Source organism: Cololabis saira, chromosome 6 (genome assembly GCF_033807715.1).
Source record: "Cololabis saira isolate AMF1-May2022 chromosome 6, fColSai1.1, whole genome shotgun sequence".
NCBI lineage: Eukaryota > Metazoa > Chordata > Actinopteri > Beloniformes > Belonidae > Cololabis > Cololabis saira.
The window spans coordinates 26,224,250-26,245,462 of record NC_084592.1 but is presented as its reverse complement, the minus strand read 5'-3'; the positions used below and the strand labels follow the sequence as shown (position 1 = coordinate 26,245,462).

The 21,213-nt window shown below is 40.0% G+C and overlaps 1 protein-coding gene across 2 annotated transcripts in view; it reads left to right on the top strand.

Moving 5' to 3' along the window:
- Positions 1-10,760: 10,760 nt before the first annotated feature.
- Positions 10,761-21,213, top strand: part of LOC133446065 (alsin-like) — a 45,013-nt gene continuing 34,560 nt past the window's right edge. For both annotated transcript variants that reach the window (XM_061723811.1, XM_061723810.1), the window contains exons 1-11: positions 10,761-10,926; positions 13,993-14,190; positions 14,713-14,873; positions 16,081-16,305; positions 17,221-17,411; positions 17,604-17,636; positions 17,719-17,922; positions 18,101-18,225; positions 18,317-18,546; positions 18,774-18,861; positions 20,457-20,638. In XM_061723811.1, the coding sequence (XP_061579795.1) occupies positions 14,171-14,190; positions 14,713-14,873; positions 16,081-16,305; positions 17,221-17,411; positions 17,604-17,636; positions 17,719-17,922; positions 18,101-18,225; positions 18,317-18,546; positions 18,774-18,861; positions 20,457-20,638 (1,459 nt within the window). In that variant the 5' untranslated portion in view covers positions 10,761-10,926; positions 13,993-14,170. The remainder of the gene's footprint in view (positions 10,927-13,992; positions 14,191-14,712; positions 14,874-16,080; positions 16,306-17,220; positions 17,412-17,603; positions 17,637-17,718; positions 17,923-18,100; positions 18,226-18,316; positions 18,547-18,773; positions 18,862-20,456; positions 20,639-21,213) is intronic.

Here is a 21,213-nt window from a genome sequence, read left to right as displayed (position 1 = left end):
TTTAATGAGTACAACTCTCCAAGAATCTCGTCCTGCATGAATTCTCTTCATAACAAAGAAGAAGAAGAAGAAGATGAAAGAAACATCTTTAGTTTGGGACCAATTGATACAATGTGGCTACTGCTATCAGTGTTACGAAGATAATCATCAGACAACAAAGGCAGTGGATGATCATTCAAATAGCCATATGACACACAACGCCACATCCAGTGATGCTGGAGACGTGCAAATGCTAAAAAAAGGTTTTTCCAACACACTCTTGCGCTAAACTGGACTATCGACACGTCTGAAAAATCAACTCATTAAAGCCTAAAATGATTTTTGCTACATTTTGCAATGCAGTTTTGTTGAATTCTGGGTGTTTCCATGACAGGTTTTTCTTTGTGATATTTAGATTTTGAGCAATTGTAGTGTTACTGGAAACTCACTATATGGCAAAGCAAAAGTGCATCATTAGGGGTTGTAATGGAGTTAAATAGCATGGTAAATATATTATTTTATTGAGTATGCACAGTTGTCTGGGCCTCATCATTCCCCTCCTCTATAAAACACACACAATCAGCACAAAGGTCTTTGAGGTGAAGTGCTAATTGATGCAAAGCGATGGAGGTGGTGAATCGTCTGCACCACTAAGCTTTACAGGGTGAGCTTTGCTCTCTTGTATGTAATCTGTTTCTTGAAGACACTTTTTTTAAGAAGTGATACAAAAGTTTAAGTAGACCAAGCAAGCAGAGGTCCAGAGAGAGATGAAAACTTGTAAAAACAGAAGAATTAGTAAAAGGGTGACCTTCTCTTTGTGTGAAATTTTCAACGCCCAGCTGTGGTCATTAATTTGGAGCGCAGGAGTGAATAAGACACTCACACACACACATGTGGACACGCTCACGACTGTGATCATCACTCTGTGGGAGTTTGACCTCAACCAGATGGCCACTGCGCTCTCCTTTTATGAGTTTTTCCTTTCTGCCACGTTTTCAGTAAAACTAAAACAGAAAATTATTCATTTAGTTCAGTTCACCAGTGAAAAGTCCTGGTTTGTGTGGCGTCTTTCTACGTCACAGGGACCAAACTGTAATAGAAAAGTTGTGGTCACAGCCTGAAACGCTTCGTTTTTTTGGTTTGGTCTGTTTGAGAGACCAAGGGTTGAGTAGTAGGGTTCATGTATGTTCAAGTGACCTACACAACAGTGAAACTGCTGTAGTTGAACCAAACGTGCCAAATATGAATACACCCTAAACCACTTCTCTGACATACAAACTTGATGTTTTTCAAATAACACACACACAAAAAAAAAGCCATATCAGTGATATATTACTAACCTGCTTATTCTGAATGGCTGGATATGGTCACTCAAGCGTTATTATTTAACAGAGTTGCGGTCTGCTCACTCCACAAGTAAAGGAGGAGACCTGAGCTCAGTGTACGGCCCTCCAGGGGTTGGTAGAGAGCAGTGGTGGACAGTAACGGAGTAAATTTACTTGAGTACTGTACTAAAAGTACATATCCAGAGGATTTGTACTTTACTTGAGTATTAGATTTCTTTGGTACTTATTACTCTTACTTGAATACATTTCCAAGACAAATATTTTTACTTTTACTCGAGTAAATTTCTAGGAAGGCTGAAAAGTACTCGTTACTTTCAGGTCTGCTCTTTTTTCTTCTTCCCTAAAATCCTATTGGACACAAGCTGTTTTTGGGAGGAGAAGACCTATCACAGTGCACGCTCTCCACTGGGATGTACGTAAAGCGGAAATACGTCAAGCCTCCTCAAAACGATACTGCCAAAGTAGCCTGTGTTTGGCAAGACAGAGCCGCATTTGAGTTATTGAAAGCAGAGATGTAGTTTTTTGTAAAGCAGTGGTCTTTGAGGGGGATCCAGACTTAGTTGGATGGTGCAGGTTCATTTGGTTTCAGTTCATGATTGTTAATAAACTCTGCATCATCTGCTGTCCTCTTATGATCCCATTCATTTGATTTGTTTTTGGTGTTTCTGCAGGTTTTATATAACATTGTGGTTCTAAAAGCAGCACATCAGTGCAGCTGGTTTCAAAGAGTTGATTCTCAGAAACAAGAGTTAAAAGATCCTTAAATTAATTTAGAAAAAATATAGTAATTTACTGATGTGGAAAATAAGAAATTTACTCTTACTCTTACTCTTAGTTTTACTTAAAGTCAATTTAAAAGCATTTACTTTTGGATACTTAAGTACCTTTAAAAGCAAGTACTTTTCTACTCTTACTCGAGTAATATTTTGACTGAGCTACTTTTACTTGTAACGGAGTAAATTTTGACCAGTAGTATTTGTACTCTTACTCAAGTACTGGGGTCGAGTACTCTGTCCACCTCTGGTAGAGAGTGAGCAATGCCCGGGACTGACCTAGGTAGGAGCACTGGGTGGTAAAATGGGCAAAAATCGGGATACGAATATTCTAAAAAAGCAAAAAAAAAAAACAGAGTTGCAAAGCAATGATGAATTATTGGTTTTTGGAGCCTTTTCTATTTCACTAGAGTCAAAAAATACACTGAGACCAAAATAGATTTCTGCCATAATCAATACAAAAGGAAAATGTAAAAGAATAGTCTTGACTTGGATTAAAAAAAAAGAAGAAAAAAGCCACACAGAGACAAACGCGCTCACATCTACAGTCAATTCAGAATTACCACAACCAAACTTGTTTTTGTACTGTGGGAAGAGTTAAGCTTGAGCATCCTGAGAAAACCCACACAGACACCAGGAGAACATGAAAACTGAGCGCAGAAAGGTCCCAGCAGAGCTCTGATCCTGGAACCTCCTTACTGTGAGGCAACAGCGCTAACCACCAAGCCACAGCGCTGCCCAGCACCCCCCCTTAAGAAAGAGATCCAGTGTATTCATTCCTGAACACCAACTTTGACTTCAGATATTTGCTAACTACTACTAAAGTACATACAACACATCACAAAATATTACTTTTGTGTGCTTCTTTGTAAATGTAAACACTTGAAAAGTCCTCTTTACTAATGATTATCTGGTATAGTTTGTATTATTAATCATCGAAACCCACAGGTTGGTCAGTGGAGAACTTATTGACCTTGTTTTTTTTATTCAACTACATTCAGTTTATTAATATTGTTTAATTTGCAACAAAAATTATTTCAGGGTACTTTACTAAGCATCATGCTAAATCACCCAGTGAATATGAAAAATTCCAGCAGAGTCAACCTCAGGAAGGGCCGTCATCTGCCTCATCCGCCTGAGCTCATAGGGAGGGACAGAGATGCCAACAAACATAAAGATCAGGATACATGCAATGAGAAAGAGAACAAAGACATACATGGAGAGTATAGAGGGCAGAGTGTGGAAAACTGGGGTCTGCAGAATAAAATAATAAAGACACACAAAGGAATGACTGGGCTGCTGTGAGCTGAAAACTGCATCTAAGCTGCAGCAAAATCACAAACTTGGCTGACACTGCATCACCAGACTACATCACTTTTATAGAGGAAAAACTCATTTATTTTCATATTTTAGCAGCCCTCGTTGTAAAACAACATACGATGGGAAACATGATAACAATGAGAGTTTTACACACCCATCAGATAGTTCAAGTGTCACACAACTCAGTGGTAAAAAAAACAAAAAACATTAACCATCAGACAGAGCATCTACAAAACTGTCTCTCCAGACCAAACAAGATTCTTCCAAAAAAGTAGAAAGAAAATTATTTTACAGCTTTCTTGAAGTCTGATTAAAAATATGCAGTACACAGTAAATAAACCAACACACCTCTGATTTATTACCCTCTTTGCCAGAGGGGCGCTGATGACATTTTGAGGAAAACCAGCAGATGATATAAGATACCATTTTTAACATACAGTATACGTAAATGGGAGGTAAAGCCTTCCATTTCAACAACTTGATCTTGCCTTGAGTGAGATAAATAGCCTGAGAAATCCCACAGAAACTCAGAGTCAAGGCCAGATGAGTATATCTAAGTTCTTCTACTCTGATGTACACGTTAAGTGTGTGTACTTCTTCGCAGAGAAGTCAAACCTCCACCATCAAAGGCAGCTGTCTTGTGTGCTTGTGTGTGTGCTAAGATCACTCCAAATTACACAGCGGCGAAAATATTCTTTATCATGCTCCAAACATATGTTTTCAATGTTCCTTTAACATATTGCTTACATACACACACTACACTATTTCCAGTGGGAGATAGTTGAAAGAATACTCCTTGTTGTCCCTGTCTAACCACTTTATTTGCCTTTAGGTGGTTGTCCTTTGCCAGAAGACATTTTTCCACTAAAGTCTTTCACAACATACACATCCTTTATTGATCTTACGAGGGAAATTACTTCGCCACAGCATCAAATAACAGTATAGTGGTGTAGCCCGGTCGATGGCACTTGCTACCACAGATTTGAAGATGATCTCCAGCGTCTTACTGCACACATTAAAGGATCTGTGCTTTCCCTGAGAGTAGACTCTTTTCCCGTCTTTAACACAGCATGTAACTGCTCAGCTACATTCCCCAAATGGCTACATCATCAAGATGACACAGCGGCGGTGCGCTGTACCTCCCAGAGCAATGAGTCATCACTTAAGCTCGAGATGGATCAGCTGGTGGGCTGGTGTGGAAATAAAAACCTCAGCGTTAACGTTAGAAAAAACAAAGAAATGGTGGTGAACTTCAGGAAAGTCCGTGCAGCCAGAGAAACTCCTGAAAATGCAGAATTGGGGCTGCCTGTATTACGAAGGACTTGCTCAGGGAGTTTTCATCCCCCTTCTCTCAGGCAGGAGGCTGCGTACCATTAGAGCCAAAAGGCAAAGTTGAAGTACAGTTTATTTCCAGAAGTTCACAGTCTTAAAAAACATTCTTACACGAGTATGCAAGCAATAATCACATTACAATGTATATCACATATTTCTGTCATTTCCGCTGTATGTATGGGTATGTTGTTTTTTTTTTAATAGTATTTAATGAGACCCCAGTTCTTAGTTTTGTACCATAAATGCTTCACATGTGTGGAATGACAATAGCAGCTGTTGAATCTTGGATTTTAGACATCCACTGAAGTTTGTTATATAGGCGTACAACTAAATACGTGCATTCCCCTGCACCCCCAACCTCTTCATCCATGACATTGATGGGCCTGGTCGGTAAGCTTCTCCTCCTGGGGTCTATTACCATCTCTTTGATCTTGGTGACATTTATGATGCAGTTAGGATACTGAGTTGGTTGTGCGTTGGGAAGAGAAGGGAGTGAGCCATAAAGTGACGGAGAACATCAGAGAGTGGGTGGGTGGAGGAGACTACAGCGATTACGAAAGAGGTGAAGAGGTGATATAGGCAAGTGTGGTGTTAAGGATGGGAACATGGAAAAACAGATGGTTGGTGGACTTCACAATAATGATGCAAATGGCTGTGGTGAATATTTATTCCATGAAAAGAGAGGCTCACAGAGTGAGGGATAAGAGCAATGGAGCATCCAGATCGACAACAACCATTACAGACGATGCAATATGAAAGAGAGACTGTAGTGCTTAGACAGGGTAAAGCGTCGCTGTACAGCAGAGATATGGTAGCATGCAGGATGATTCTGGTGGTACAAAAGAAAAGAGCAACAGGAGATCAAGTGGTGGAAGCTGAAGAGCTAAAGTTCCTGTGTGAATATCAGGGAGGAGTTTAGGCAGACTCCAGGTGGTAGTGGAGAACTGCCAGAAGAATGAACAACCACAGCAAATGCTTTAAGGGAGACAGATGGAAAGATGTTCAGGGTCATCTGGAAAAAGGAATGAAAGTTAGGAGACTTGGTGGTGGAATGAGAAGGTTCAAGAGAAAGGAAAAAGGAAAAAAAGAAGTGGGACAGCAAGAGAGCAGTTTGCTGGTGTGTAAGATGCAGAAGAGAGAAAGATGATCCACTGTGGCAACCCCTAAAGAGAAAAGCCAAAAGGACAAGGAGAACTGGAAGGATGCTGGTGTCCAGCTGTGGCCAGAAGTTTTGAGAATGACAAGTATTGTTTCCACAAAGTTTTCCAGTCGAGAGTTTTCAGATGTTTTTGGCAGATGTTACTATGGTATACTAAAGTATAAGTACAAGCATTTCATAAGAGTCAAAGGCTTGTATTGAGAATTACTTTATGCAAAGAGTCAGTATTTGCAACTTCTGTGCAACATCCTGAATGATGGCAGCCCATTTCGGCATAATCAATGCTTGGAGTTTGTCAGAATGTATAGATTTGTTTGTCCACCCGCCTCTTGAGGATCGGAATTAGGATCCGGGGAATTTCTCCCCGAGGATGGTAGCCTTCACAGGCTTTTTTGCGGATGCCCCAAGCAATCGCAAAGGGGATTCATCAGAAAAAAGGACTTTACCCCACCCCTCAGCCGTCCACTCCCTGTTGATTTTTTGCAGAATATCAGTCTGTCTGTGATGTTTTTCCTGGAGAGAAGTGGCTTCTTTGCTCCCATGGACACCAGGCCATCTTCCCAAAATGCTCCACCTCACTGCACATGCAAATGCACTCACACCTGCCTGCAGCCAAAGCTCTGGACTGATCCGATCCGGCCGTTGAATCAACAACAGGAGACGGTCCTGGTGCTTGCTGGGTTGTCTTTGGCACCCTGAAGCCTTCTTCACAACAACTGAACATTGAACATTGAACACTGAACATCTCCTCGACATTGTTCACAATCGAATAAATGCTTGATATAGGCGCGATCTTACTATCAGCAATATTCTTCCCTGTGAGGCCCCTTTTGGGCAAAGCAGTGATGACTGCACATGTTTGTTTGCAGATCACCATGGTTAACTGAGGAAGAACAATAATTTCAAGCACCAAGCTCCTTTTAAAGCCTCCAGTCTGTTACTCTAACTCAATCAGCATGACAGAGTGACCTCCGGTCTTGTCCTCGTCAACACTCTGACCCATATTAACCAGAAAATCATTGACCTGAGGTCAGCTGGTGCTTTTGCAGCAGGGCTTAAATACAGTAGAAATAGTGTTTTTTGGGGGGTGGTTATGTTCCTTTTTATGGCAAAGAGAGACTTTGCAATTAATGACTTTAATAATAAAAAAAAAAAAATTAATTTATAACGTAATTTTCATTTAGAACAAATCTCCAATTCATCTGATCACCTCATAACATTTTAGTATATGAAAACTGCCATCATAGAAACGGAGGCAGCAAAGTTTGTGACACTTAATATTTGTGTCATTCTCCAAACTTCAGGCCATGGCTGTAAACTCTCAGTTATGTAGGTCATAGGAACTCTCAAAGGCCTGAAAATCCAATTTCTTTATTATCACAATTATTTACCCATAAACTGACCGACTCTCTGATAGTGCTTCACGTGAACTCGGGACGCTGTGGTCAATCAAACCACCCTCGGTGGCCCAGCTGCAACCCTGCACGGTTTTACACACCCACGCGTGCATGCACTTGCACACACATGCATACAGACTCACACAGCCTCTGCAGTCTTGTAAACCCAGGCCGTGTTGTTTCCAGCAGCAGTAATATTTTATGAGGGTTGGGAAAGGGGAATACTGGCTGCTCGGGTCACGACATGGGGTTAGTAAGTGTGTCTGTAGGTCAGCGATGTTTAGAAATAGTTATAATTATTCTCTGAAATAGCAAGTTACATCTCACCTTACATAAACGGTCACCAGTAGGATTTTTTTAGGTCCTTTTTAAATACTGAGTTGCCACGTTTGAGGTCCATATATTCCTTCTTTTTCTTCAGTGTCTGAGCTTTATAGTGATCAGAACTTTGAATTTTGTTCTCGCACATTTAACAAGTTGAAAACACTTTTCAGTTGTAAAAGACTGATGTTGCAATCAATAGGTTGATATTCTGGTGATAAGTCTGACATTATTTACAATATGTGTGTAAACAGCAGTCTTTTCAGGTTCTGGCTAACATTGAAAGTTCAACATCCAATATAAGTGGAAAAGCCTTGTTCGCTCTTAAAGCGCCATTTCACTATTGTAAATGGTAAGAATGTGAGAGAGATATTTTTTAGTCATTGACTTGATATGATAAATGTTGATATTGTTAATACTGATCATAAAATATGGGCAAAACTGAGATTTCTGTGTGAAGAAAACTGAATATTAAATTATTGAAGAAAAAGAGAAAGTCTCTATAAGGTGACTGCCAGCAGCTGTGGTACTCCGATGTCACATGCTAAACTCCAACGATATTAGATTTTCTGAATTGTCTGCCTTTTTTCTGTCTCTTTTTGCTCCTTTCCCCCCGGTTTTTTTCTTCTTTTATGACTTCTTGTAAAAGTCTGAGCCAAAACCTGCTGGATAGCTTTATAGAAAACACTAAAATGGCAAACTAGAGCAGATCACGAACATGGGCAAAATGAAGGGGAAAGGAAGAAGAAAGAAAGAAAGAAAGAAAGAAAGAAAGAAAGAAAGAAAGAAAGAAAGAAAGAAAGAAAGAAAGAAAGAAAGAAAGAAAGAAAGGACAGAAGCTGTGTTGGATACATATATATATATATATATATATATATATATATATATATATATATATATATATATATATATATAGCCAAACCTCTTGCGTTTTGTGATAAACATCTAAAAACTGCATCTGAGGTGGTGCTTTTGCTGCAGGGATAAGTGAGACCTCTGCTGTTTGAATCCACAAATGAGGAACCAGGTCCACATCCATGCACAATAGTTGCTTTCATGAGAGTTATCAATGAATGGATGAATGGCTGTAGCTAAGTATCTAACAGTTCTGGCGTTGCTTATCGAAGCGGAAATATAGGAGCAAAGGGTGAAATTTTCAAATTCTGAAATATAAAGACAGTTACTTTGTATTGCAGGAGTTCTAATCTTTATTTTTATTCATGCAAATTAAGTTATACTATTTAGTTGAATTGCACACATTTTCAGGTTAAAAATCCACGTTTAAGCTTACTTACATGTTAGAGTCAAAGTTTTAATAGATATGGCTTTACTTTTCTTTAAATCACTTAATCCATCCATCCATCCATCCATCCATCCATCCATCCATCCGTCCATTCATCCATTATCTATACCTGCTTTCTCCTTTGCAGAGTCACGGGGGGAAATATTATTAATCAGTAAAAGATATATCAGTAAAGATTTCTTACATATATTATTAAAATGAGATAAAATAAAATATTATAAAATAAAATGTGCACGTTCCACAAAATTTTTTATTTCTAATTTGGAAAAAAATGAGACATGATCGGTGACTTTCAAACAAAAGAAACAAAACCTAAATAAATAAATAAGTAAATAAATAAATAAATGAAGACAATAACAGCAACAAAAACAACAACAATAATAATAATATATTTTTTTATTTAACATTTATTTACCCAGGCAAGCAATTTAAGAACAAATTCTTATTTGCAAATGCAGCCTGAACAAAGAGCATAAGCACTTTGAGGGGAGAGGGGAAGTGCTAGAAATAAAAAACAACGTTATATAAAATTGCATAATAATACAATAAATATGTACAATAAAAATACAAAAACATTGAAAAACATTAAGACATTGGGATGTGGCAAGTCGGCAAGTCGGTGGCAAGTTATGGATTAAATTTAAGAAGGCCAGCATCCATAAATTACAGGTTGCGTACAACGATTGTCTGCGTATTTTGCTTGGGAAACCAAGATGGTCTAGTGCAAGTGAACTCTTTTGTAAAGTACAAGTTATCACTTTTCATGCTCTTTTGAGGCGATTGATGTTCAAATTCATATGTCGACTTAATAGCTCTTGTAATGCCATTATTATGATGTTAACCAACCCAGTCCTCAGTGCTGTAAGATACCAGTCTGCTATGTGGAAACACTGGTGTGACTGTCTTTTTTAAATATTGTTGTATGTTTGTTTGTCTTTTTTAATGGACCTGAGTCTAAATAATAATAATAATGATAATAATAATAATAATAATAATAATAATAATAATAATAATAATAATAATAATAATAATAATAATAATAATAATAATAATAGATAGATAGATAGATAGATATACTTTATTAATAGACTCAGGGTCCATTTACAAAAAAAAGACAAACACACATACAAATTTAAAAAAGACAGTCATGCCAGTGTTTCCACATTGCTGATTGATATATCACAGCACTCAGTCCAGGATTGGTCAACAGCTTTAAAACAGAGTTTTGTGTGTCATTCAGTCGACAAATGAATCTATACATCAATTTTCTCAACAGAGCATGAAAAGTGTTTATACGCATTTGACAGAATAACTCACTCGCACTACACCACCTGGGTTTTCCCATCAAAATACGTAGGCAATCAACATAGGCAACCTGCAGTTTGCGGATGCTTGACTTTTTGAACCCCACGTAACCCTCCATAATAATAATGATAATGATGATGATGATGATGATGATGATGATGATGATGATGATGATGATGATGATGATGATGATGATAATAATAATGATAATAATAATGATAATGATTATGATAATAATAATAATAATAATAATAATAATAACAATAATAATAATAATAATAATAATAATAATAATAACAATAACAATAACAATAATAATAATAATAATAATAATAATAATAATAATAATAATAATAATAATAATAATAATAATAATCCAGAAAGGTCTCGGGTAAAAACATGACTCCATTTCCAGCTGAAACATGATCAGAGTGGGACCTCTGTCAGTGTTTCCAGCAGCAGCGCATGCCGCGGCCCCGCCGCGTGTCCCTGCTCGGCTTCCGTTCCGAGAGTCTCCAACAACAAGAACACACAACTGCACACTTACTTCTGCTTCCCCTGAGCTGCTTTGATTTCACTCCATTAAACTCCATTTAGACGCGAGTATCTGCCCTGACAGTCCCACACAGGCTTCCGGGCGTATCACATCAAGAGGCTCAGCTACTTTTCTGCGACTTCGATGTCGTATTTGGTGAGTTTATTGGCTTATTCTCGCTGCGGAAACACCGAGCTAGCCAGCTTCACTGTAGCAGCTTTCCCCTCAAATGAAATCGATCAAATACGACTGTTATTGATTGTTTTAGTGAGGAGCTGTGTGTAATTACCTTGTAATGGAATACCAAGCAATGACACCACACTTGTTTCTGTTTTCACTCGGTAGATAATACGCATGTAAGTAGATAAGCTGTGCAGTATCTATCTATCTATCTATCTATCTATCTATCTATCTATCTATCTATCTATCTATCTATCTATCTATCTATCTATCTATCTATCTATCTATCTATCTATCTATCTGTGTATATATATATATATATATATATATATATATATATATATATATATATGTATATGTATGTATATAAATGTAAATTTACTTTATTTATATAGCCCTTTACTAGGAATGGGTGATATTTTACCGTTCATATGGAAGGAAGGAAGGAAGGAAGGAAGGAAGGAAGGAAGGAAGGAAGGAAGGAAGGAAGGAAGGAAAGAAAGAAATGAGCCTGAAAGAAAGAAAGAAAGAGAAAGAAATGAGCCTGAAAGAAAGCAAGAAAGAAGGAAATAAAGAAAGAAAGAAATGAGCCTGAAAGAAAGAAAGAAAGAAAGAAAGAAAGAAAGAAAGAAAGAAAGAAAGAAAGAAATGAGCCAGAAAGAAAGAAAGAAAGAAAGAAAGAAAGAAAGAAAGAAAGAAATGAGCCAGAAAGAAAGAAAGAAAGAAAGAAAGAAATGAGCCTGAAAGAAAGAAAGAAAGAAAGAAAGAAGTTTTGCAGTACAGGTGTACTAATTTAATTGGTTTTTAGCCCAGGATTTTTATATTTAATTGGTGTAGTTTAGTTAGTTTAGGTTTTTTTATCGTCATTTTTATCGTTATCGGGATAAATGCCAGAAATGATCGTGGTACATTTTTTAGTCCATACCGCCCATCCCTACCCTTTACAGCCACCTCTAGGTGAGCCAAAGTGCTTTACAAAATAAAACATACAGAAATACAACATACAACCATAAGACAGAGCAAAAAATATATAGAATAAAAGAAAAAGAGTAAAAAGTGTCACCACACTACTGAGTATTAAAAGCCATTCCAAATAAATAGGTTTTAAGCCTTGATTTAAAAAGGCCCAGGTCCCAGCGCTTGAACTTGCACCTGAGCACTTCCAACAACAGTTGGTTTGAGGATGTCATCGCCCTGCTCTGCTCTGCTCACGCACCGTTAAAAGCTCAGATAAATAGGGTGGGGCAAGGCCGTTGAGGGCTTTAAAAACAAACATTAAAAGTTTAAAATCAATTCTAAAATGGACAGGAAGCCAATGGAGTGAATAGAGGACCGGAGTAATGTGCTCGCGGCTGTTAGTGTTAGTTAAAAGACGGGCAGCTGAATTCTGCACTAGTTGAAGGCGGCTAATAGAGGACTTGGAGATGCCAACATATAGTGCATTACAATAGTTTAATCTCGACCTGATTAGAGCGTGAACAGCTTTCTCCAGGTCGTGATGATTTAAAAAAGATTTCACTTTGGCTAGGAGGCGTAACTGATAAAAACTTGTCCTAACGACAATATCAACTTATCTGTCAAATTTGAAAAAACTATCAAAAATCACACCCAGATTTCTGACATGAGGAATATATATATATATATATATATATATATATATATATATATATAGCATCTTATCAAATTATGGTGGAAAATAAGTATTTGGTCAATAACGAAACTTCAACTCAATATTTTGTAACGTGATTTTTGTTGGCAATGACAGAGGTCAAATGTTTCATGTTAGTCTGCACACACTGTAGCTGTTTTTTTGGCCCATTCCTCCATGCAGAGGAATGACGTTTCGGGTCTGTCGCTGATCAACACAGACTTTCAACTCCTTCCACAAATTGTCTATGGGGTTGAGATCTGGAGGACCTTGAAATGTTTCTCACAAAGCCACTCCTTCGTTGCCCGGGCGATGTGTTTGGATCATTGTCATGCTGAAAGACCCAGCCACGTTTCATCTTCAATGCCCTTGCTGATGGAAAGGAGGTTTTGGCTTAAAATCTCACGATACATGGCCCCATTCATTCATTCCCTTACACAGATCAGTCGTCCTGTCCCCTTTACAGAAAAAGCATGATGTTTCCACCCCCATGCTTCACAGTAGGTATGGTGTTCTTGGGATGCAAATCAGCTTTCTTTCTCCTCCAAACACGACAAGTTGAGTTTTTACGAACTTGGTTTCATCAGACCACATGATATTCTCCCAATTCTCTTCCGCATCATCCAAATGCTCTCTAGCAAACTTCAGACCGGCCTGGACATGTACTGGCTTAAGCAGGGACACACATTGTTACTGATGGTACCTCTGTTACTTTGGTCCCAGCTCTCTGCAGGTCATTCACCAGGTCCCTCCTGATGGAGGACCTGCCTCTTTTCAAACGATTAACGAGTAATTCAGGACAAAAATTAAAATGATTAGACAGTCCTCTCTCTGTAACTGAACTAATAGAGGTCATCTAGTGATCAAGGCAAGTGATAAACTGTATCTACTAGGAATTACCGTTCACAATAAACCGCCAAAAAAATTCCCCACGGTAAGAATTTGTCATCTCAAGGTAAAAACGATAAATTCCTGTTGATGACGTTTTTGTGTAAAGCTGATTTTTGGAAGGAAGGAAGGAAGGAGAAAAAGGAAGGAAGGAAAGAAAGGGGAGAAGGAAGGGAGAAAACAAGGAAAGGAGGAAGGATGGGAGAAAAGAGGAAGGGAAGAAGGAAGGAGAGAGCAGGAGGAAAGAAGGAAGGAAAAAAGGAAGGAAGAAAGAAAGAGAGAAAGAAAGAAAGAAAGAAAGATAAATTCCCGTTGATACGTTTTTGTGTAACAAACATGGCGGATCTGAGAGCGAGATAGATTTATAGTTAAAAAGGTGGAGTTGAATTGGTATTTTTTTTATCGTCATTTTATCGTTATCGGGATAAATGCCAGAAATTATCGTGATACATTTTTTAGTCCACACCGCCCATTCCTAGTATCTACACTGTTGTTCTGGCAAACAGGTGTTAAACCAACAAGAAGCATCTGCAGACAGATGAACCAAGGAGACATCAAACCATGATGGAGGAGTCGGCTTGCTTCTTCATAGGCTGATAAACTCAGAGGACCCAGCAGAAAGTGTTTGAGAAAAATGTCCATAAAGGTGGCTTCAGCGTGCTGGAAAATGAAGAATACAAAGTGATGGAGCTCCAAGAGGAAAGGTAACCATGTGCGAACATGCAGATAATCTCACCAGCAGTCTGTTTCTACTATAAACATGTTGAGTAAATATATTGCTGTCATGCAGACCACATTCGAGTTTACACATACCACTGTAGTAGTCTGTTGGGGCTTTCGGTTTCTCCCATACTGTATAGATATGTTCTTACCACAGTAGCGCAAAGTGACAAATGATTTTTTTTAAATCATAGTCATATATATTGTATTAGTACTCTGTTGTGTTCACTCTTGCTATTCAGACATTTGCAGAATGTCTCCTCTGTGTAGTTGTGGATGTGCGTGTCAAGGCCTGCAGATGATGAACTGAACTGTGTTAACAACAGATGAATAACTTGGACGCAGTCCAACTTAATACCAACATAAAATGTTTTGTTCTTTTTACCCCCTGCAGCATCTTGTTGGCAGGTTCAAAAACTGATCCTGTCATTCAATATTGAAGGCAGATACGGTGATATCAGTGTTTTATGAAGGCTGCAATAGTTGAATGTTTTTCTTGTGGGCAGCTCTACGGATGAGCGGAACCCGGCAGATCTCGACCGAGGACTTCTTCACGTCTGGCGTCCAGCAGGATGCAGCGAGCAGCTCTCCCCAGAGAGAGTGCTGCTGTCCAGGCCAGTTGTGCAGGTTTCCCTGGGAGAACATCACGGCCTCATTTTGCTACAAGGTGTGTGTGTGTGTGTTAGGGATGGGCGGTATGGACTAAAAGATTTATCACGATAATTTCTGGCATTTATCCCGATAACAATAAAAATGACGATAAAAAAAATACCAATTCAATTCCACCTTTTTAACTATAAATCTATCTCCACATTCAGTCTTCGGAACCCCCAAATCACTGCTCTAAAAGAATACTAAATACTACTAAACTACACCAATTAAATTGAATTGATAAAAACCAATTAAATGAGTCCACCTGTACTGCAAAACTGTAATGACTCAAGCTCCTCACTCTCAGATTCTTTCTTTCTTTCTTTCTTTCTTTCTTTCTTTCTTTCTTTCTTTCTTTCTTTCTTTCTTTCTTTCTTTCTGGCTCATTTCTTTCTTTCTTTCTTTCTTTCTTTCTTTCTTTCTTTCTTTCTTTCTTTCTTTCTTTCTTTCTTTCTTTCTTTCTTTCTTTCTTTCTTTCTTTCTTTCTTTCTTTCTTTCTTTCTTTCTTTCTTTCTTTCTGGCTCATTTCTTTCTTTCTTTCTTTCTTTCTTTCTTTCTTTCTTTCTGGCTCATTTCTTTCTTTCTTTCTTTCTGGCTCATTTCTTTCTTTCTTTCTTTCTGGCTCATTTCTTGCTTTCTTTCTGGCTCATTTCTTTCTTTCTTTCTGGCTCATTTCTTTCTTTCTTTCTTTCTGGCTCATTTCTTTCATTCTTTCTTTCTTTCTTTCTGGCTCATTTCTTTCTTTCTTTCTTTCTTTCTTTCTTTCTGGCTCATATCCTTCCTTCCTTCCTTCCATCCTTCCTTCCTTCCTTCCTTCCTTCACATACGTTGTGCATCGATTTAACGCAGAACCATTAATCCGGCTTTACACAAAAACGTCATCAACAGGAATTTATCGTTTTTACCGCGAGATGACAAATTCTTACCGTGGGGATTTTTTTTGACGGTTTATCGTGAACGGTAAAATATCGCCCATTCCTAGTGTGTGTGTGCGTGTGTGTGCGTGTGTGTGCGTGTGTGTGCGTGTGTGTGTGTGTGTGTGTGTGTGTGTGTGTGTGTGTGTGTGTGTAGAAAAGTAGGTTTAGAGGGTAGTTGTCATGAAAGGACTTACACAAAGATGGTGTGACGTAGTTGGAACTCCAGTAACTGTGTGGGTTTAAAGACATGAAACCTGCCTGCAGTTTATTCTTCACATCTGCAACAGTGAAGTTGGTGTCTTGCAGGTGGTTCTGTGTTCTCATTTGGAGACCTGTTATGGCGAGACCTGAAGGTCCCGGTGTCTGCTCCCGTGCTGGAAGTCTCTCTGCAGGGCAAGGCAGTGGTCCGTGTGGCTTCTGGAGGCTTCCACTGCGGAGCAGTGAGCGAGCAGGGCCACGTCTACATGTGGGGGGAGAATACAGCAGGACAGTGCGGCCTGGCGGAGAAAGGAACGGTCACCAATATCTCAGGTTTGCTTTTCCTTGATACCTCCACCTTTTTTTTTTTTTTTTTTCATTGTCTCCATCCGTTTTAGTGTCCCCATTTTTCCTCCCATGAGTAGTATTTCATTCTGCTCTTTGTTTCCTGCTGACTTCTATTTGTCCTTTTCACTCACTTCTGCATTTGTTCATCTATCATTCTTCACTTCCCTCTAAAAGTAATGAATGCTTTTATCCATCATTAAGAAATAAACATTTGGACTGAACAAACCCCACTTCTGCTTCCCCAGAATGTCATTAAGCAACACTGAGGAGTTTTTTTATGTTAAAATATGAGTTTTACTTTCATTTAAAGGGGACCTATTATGAAAAAAAAAAAGTTTTTTCTTGCTTTAACATATATAAAGTGGTCTCCCCTCAGCCTGCCAACTCAGAGAAGGAGGAAAGCAACCAAATTCTGCAGTGTCTGTACAGCTGCCCGGATGATCCATCCAGTGTGATGTGGCTTCTACGAGCCATTTAGATTCTGCTCCTGTCGTTACGTAACGATGGGCACGATTTACATAGGTTGGCCTCCGATGCGTGAAACCACGCCCACAACTAACTCCACCGGCCGGAGCTTCCGCCATTTTTTCGTAGCGGTGTATCGCGTCATTCAGGCAGCCAATCAGCACAGTGCCTCATTATCATAGCCCCGCCCACTCAGAATCCCTCATAGATAATGAGGTTAGAGAATGGGAAGATAAAGACATGGCTCAGAGGCTGAATTTCTAATTTATTTAGCAAAAACGATCAAAAGCTTGTTTTTAAGACATTCAAGGCCTGTTTAAAATAGGTATTAGATGCCATAATAGGTCCCCTTTAAAGAGATGAAGATTGCAAAATGCTTGAAAGTTGACGGCGGTAGTGGAAGTAAATAATGTAAAGGTTGTTTTTGTCTGACAGTCCCAGAGCCCAGCCCAGTGAGCGTGCTGGACAGTGATGCGGTTCCCCCAGCGGCGGTGCGGGTCGTGGATCTGGCCTGTGGACGGGAGCACAGCCTGGCTCTGTCGGTCCAGAACGAGCTGTGGGCCTGGGGCAGCGGCTGCCAGCTCGGCCTGGTCACCAACACCTTCCCTGTTTGGAAACCACAGAAGGTAAATGCATGAGGCTGCATGTTCGTAACATGGATATGAACCAAATAAAACTAAAAGAGGCCGATCCAGAAGTCCAGAAAACGGCACAGCTGTTTATTCACTCGCATTAATTGTTGCGTTCACTTGCAGCTTCATTATTTCACCCTTTAAAAAAATCAAAGTGATTCTAGCCTGGTATTCTTTGTGTTGCAGGTTGAGCATTTGGCAGGCAGACATGTGATTCAGGTAGCTTTTCAGACATATTCATACCAGGAAAAAAAACAATCTTTTACCTCCAGTTTTATCGTGTCTCTTTTATTCCCTGCAGGTGGCTTGTGGTGCGTACCACAGCCTGGCTCTTGTTCGCACTCTGCCACCCCAGGACTACAATACCCAGAATCCCCCTAAAATGAGTGAGCGGGGTCCGTCGCCTCACTGCCCTGTGATAGACAGGGATGAGCTGTCGACGGGCGACGACGCTCACTACTGTCCGCTCGGCGTGGAGCTGACTGAAGCCGTCATGAGAGGCGAGGTAAATACTCTGGCGATGGATAGTACGAGTTCACCACATGTAGCTATGCCTCAAGCGCATTGATTAATCCTCACCGACATGTATCAGTGACTTATTGCAAACTAGTCACTTTAGCGTCATGAATTTAACTGGTCGCTCCCAGGATTTGCTTAATACCTGTTTTTGATTTGCTTTCCAGGTTTGTCCCAGAAGACGACGCCCGAGACAAAGGCTCCATCCGGGAGCAATGTCATCTGGCAGCAGCAGCGACTCTAGAGCCAGTTCATGCTCTTTTTTTGAGGACAGCCTATCTAAATCTAAACAGTAAACTATCTCATTCATAACCCCCCATAATTTAGACTGGCGCCCATCTCGTTCCTTATATCTCTCCCTGTCATTAATTGCAAAACCTCAGGAGCTTCCATGTTCCAGTCGTTGGGAGACTCGAGCGGAACCCTGGCTCTGTATCCCGGACCGACGGCAGCCCTAAAGCCCCGGCATCGGACTGGAGAGACGGCAAGAACTCATCCTTCCCTGACGGGCTGGAGCTGCAGAACCTGCTGGAGAATCTGTCCGGTCAGTCGCTGGAGACGCAGCACACCGCAGCCACCAGAGACACAGACTCACTGAGCAGCCAGGCTTCAGGTTGGTGCTGCTCTTCTTTTTTTACTTTGTTTTAAAGTTTATTTGTCCTTTTTATCTCTCATTTTGTTCATATTCACAGATGTGCCATGCAAATTCTCTTGTGGGTTTTACAATTTCCACTGTTGTTTGATTCATAATTTATTTAGGTTTGTAATATGTTAGAAATGTGCTTTCTTTCTGACATGGATCGCAATGTTCCCATCCTCTTCCCACTGGGCTTTATAAAGACGACAGCTGTCTTTCCTCAACTCCCTCGATGGATCTACTGACTTCCAGTTACAAAGACGACTCAGCATGTAAGAGACCAACCAACAGGTAAGCTTAACCCTTTGAGAAATGTGTCTGGTTCTGAATTGAAGTAATTTTTTTTGCTTTTAGTGCCGCCCTATAGGTAAAGATGAAGCCGATGTTATGACACTGCAAGATGTACCTGTTTTGTCTCTTTTCTATTCCGTTCTTACTTTCTCGGGCCTCAGTCGCCTCTGCCATGGTGTCCCCTCCAGCTCAGAGCAAGCTTATTGTTGTTGATGCGTGACACAGGGCTGTGGATCAATACGCATTTGTTGCAATAAAGGACCGGGGGGGGGGGTCCAAAGGTACTTGACGATTGCAGGGACAGGAGATTATGGGAACTAGAGAAGGCTTTGTTAAAAGTGATCAAAAAGTGCTTCAAACACTTTATTTTAACATTAATTAAACTCCTTGTTATTTTTTTAAGTGAAATGATTTAAAGAAATTGCTCAAAACTAAAAAAAAAAAAACAGGAGTTTTGAAGTCCTATTTTGCACCAATCAGTCAATTGAACCACAGAAAACACATCATCCCCACTCCAAAGGATTTGTTGTCTCTAACGTCCCGCTACCAGATACGATTGCTCGTGAAGTCCATTGTCTGTTCCTCAATGGGTCGGAACCGCTTTGGTCCACAAGCGTGATTTCTCGGATGATTTCTTCGATTGTATGGTTTCTTGTTCTACAAAATCTGTGGTTAAGAGTCATCTCCATGAATGTAAATACCGAGCGTTTACAAGAAGGTGCAAAACCACTGGTAACATTCAAGAACAGAAAATCCAGATTATTCTTTGATAGAAAACATTTAAGAGCCTCCCGTCTTCGGCAATCAGATTATTTGGACTGAAAAATAAAAATCAAGATAAACTTGTGCCAGAATGATGGAAGGAGAAAAGTATGAAAAAGGAAAGTAAAAGTTTGTGATCCAAACATGGTGGAGGTAGTGTTATGGTATGGGCATCTGCTTTCCTGCATGTTTTAGATGCTTCCCAGCTCTAACACACCTGATTTAAATTATTGATAACCATCAGCTTGTCACCAGGATCTGCCCCAGTGTGGTAATGACCCATTCATTTGAATCCGGTGTGTTAGAGCTGGGAAGCATCTAAAACCTCGAGGACTGGACTGGAAGACCGCTGGTATAGAGCTTTTTACTCTGCTCACATTCAGCCAGATGGTACGAGGCTGATTGGACAGTTCTTCACGGTGCAGAAGGATAATTGCTCTTACATCACAAACGTAACTTAAAATTGGTCTGTCTCTCGACTGCACCTATCACCTTCTGGCTTTTCCTTTCTTTAAATTTGCCCTTACAGTTTTGTGCTACCTGTTTCTAAGGCACAGCAAGTGCAGCATAATATGAAGATAAGTGAAGATAAAAACGGAGAATCTGGATAATTCTGCTCTGATCTGGTCTGTGAAGTCATGGGGATCCATAAATCTGAACAACTCATTGATTTCCAGACCTTTGCAGCTCCCAAAAAATTGTTACACAGTTGCGTCGTGTCAGAGTTTTTGATTTGTCACTTGAGACGCTCAGATTTCGGCTCTCATGAGCTGGGTTTCTTTTTCTTTCTTTTTATGAAATGTCTCCTTTAACAAGCAGATTCTGTGCTGCAGGAATAGTGGACTGGCCGGCCCGTACTCCTCTTCCCCCGTGTGTTTGGAAGAAGTTCGTCTTTGTCTGGAGAAGGAGAAGCAGACCCTGCAGGGCCAGAAGAGCTCGAGTCTCACGAATATACACCAGAAGGGGAACTCAGCGGCGAGCAGGAGATGCTCACTTCCTGGAACCCCCACCCACGGTAGGAATGGAGGGTGTGAACAGCCATCAGTCGGGGAAGGCGTCTTTCTTTTTCTTTCTTTTTTCTTTCTTTCTTTTTTTCCTTCCTTCCTTCCCCCCTGAACATTGAAGTGGAGTCAAGACATTATTCATTGTGAAACCCGACCATGTAAAGTTTACATTTACTTTTACATGCTTTCATTTCATCCCGGATTGACTACTGAGACGCACTTTTCACTGCACTCAGTTCTTCTGCTCTGGATCACCTACAGTTAGTCCCAAATGCTGCCGCAAAACGACTCACCAGGTCAAATAGACGGTCACACATCACTCCCATACTCAAATCTCTCATCTGGATCCTGGTTTCATTTAGAATACAGTTTAAAATCCTCACCTTCACCACACAGAACACTGCATGGTCCCCCCCCTTATATAACTGACCTGCTGGAACTGTATTCACCAGCTCGCCCGCTCAGATCAAATATGCAGAACTTACTGGCTATCCCTCGCACCCGCCTTAAGACTCGTGGTGACCGAGCTTTCAAGGTTATGGCCGCTAAATTTTGGAATACTCTGCCTGCAACTTTTAGATCTATT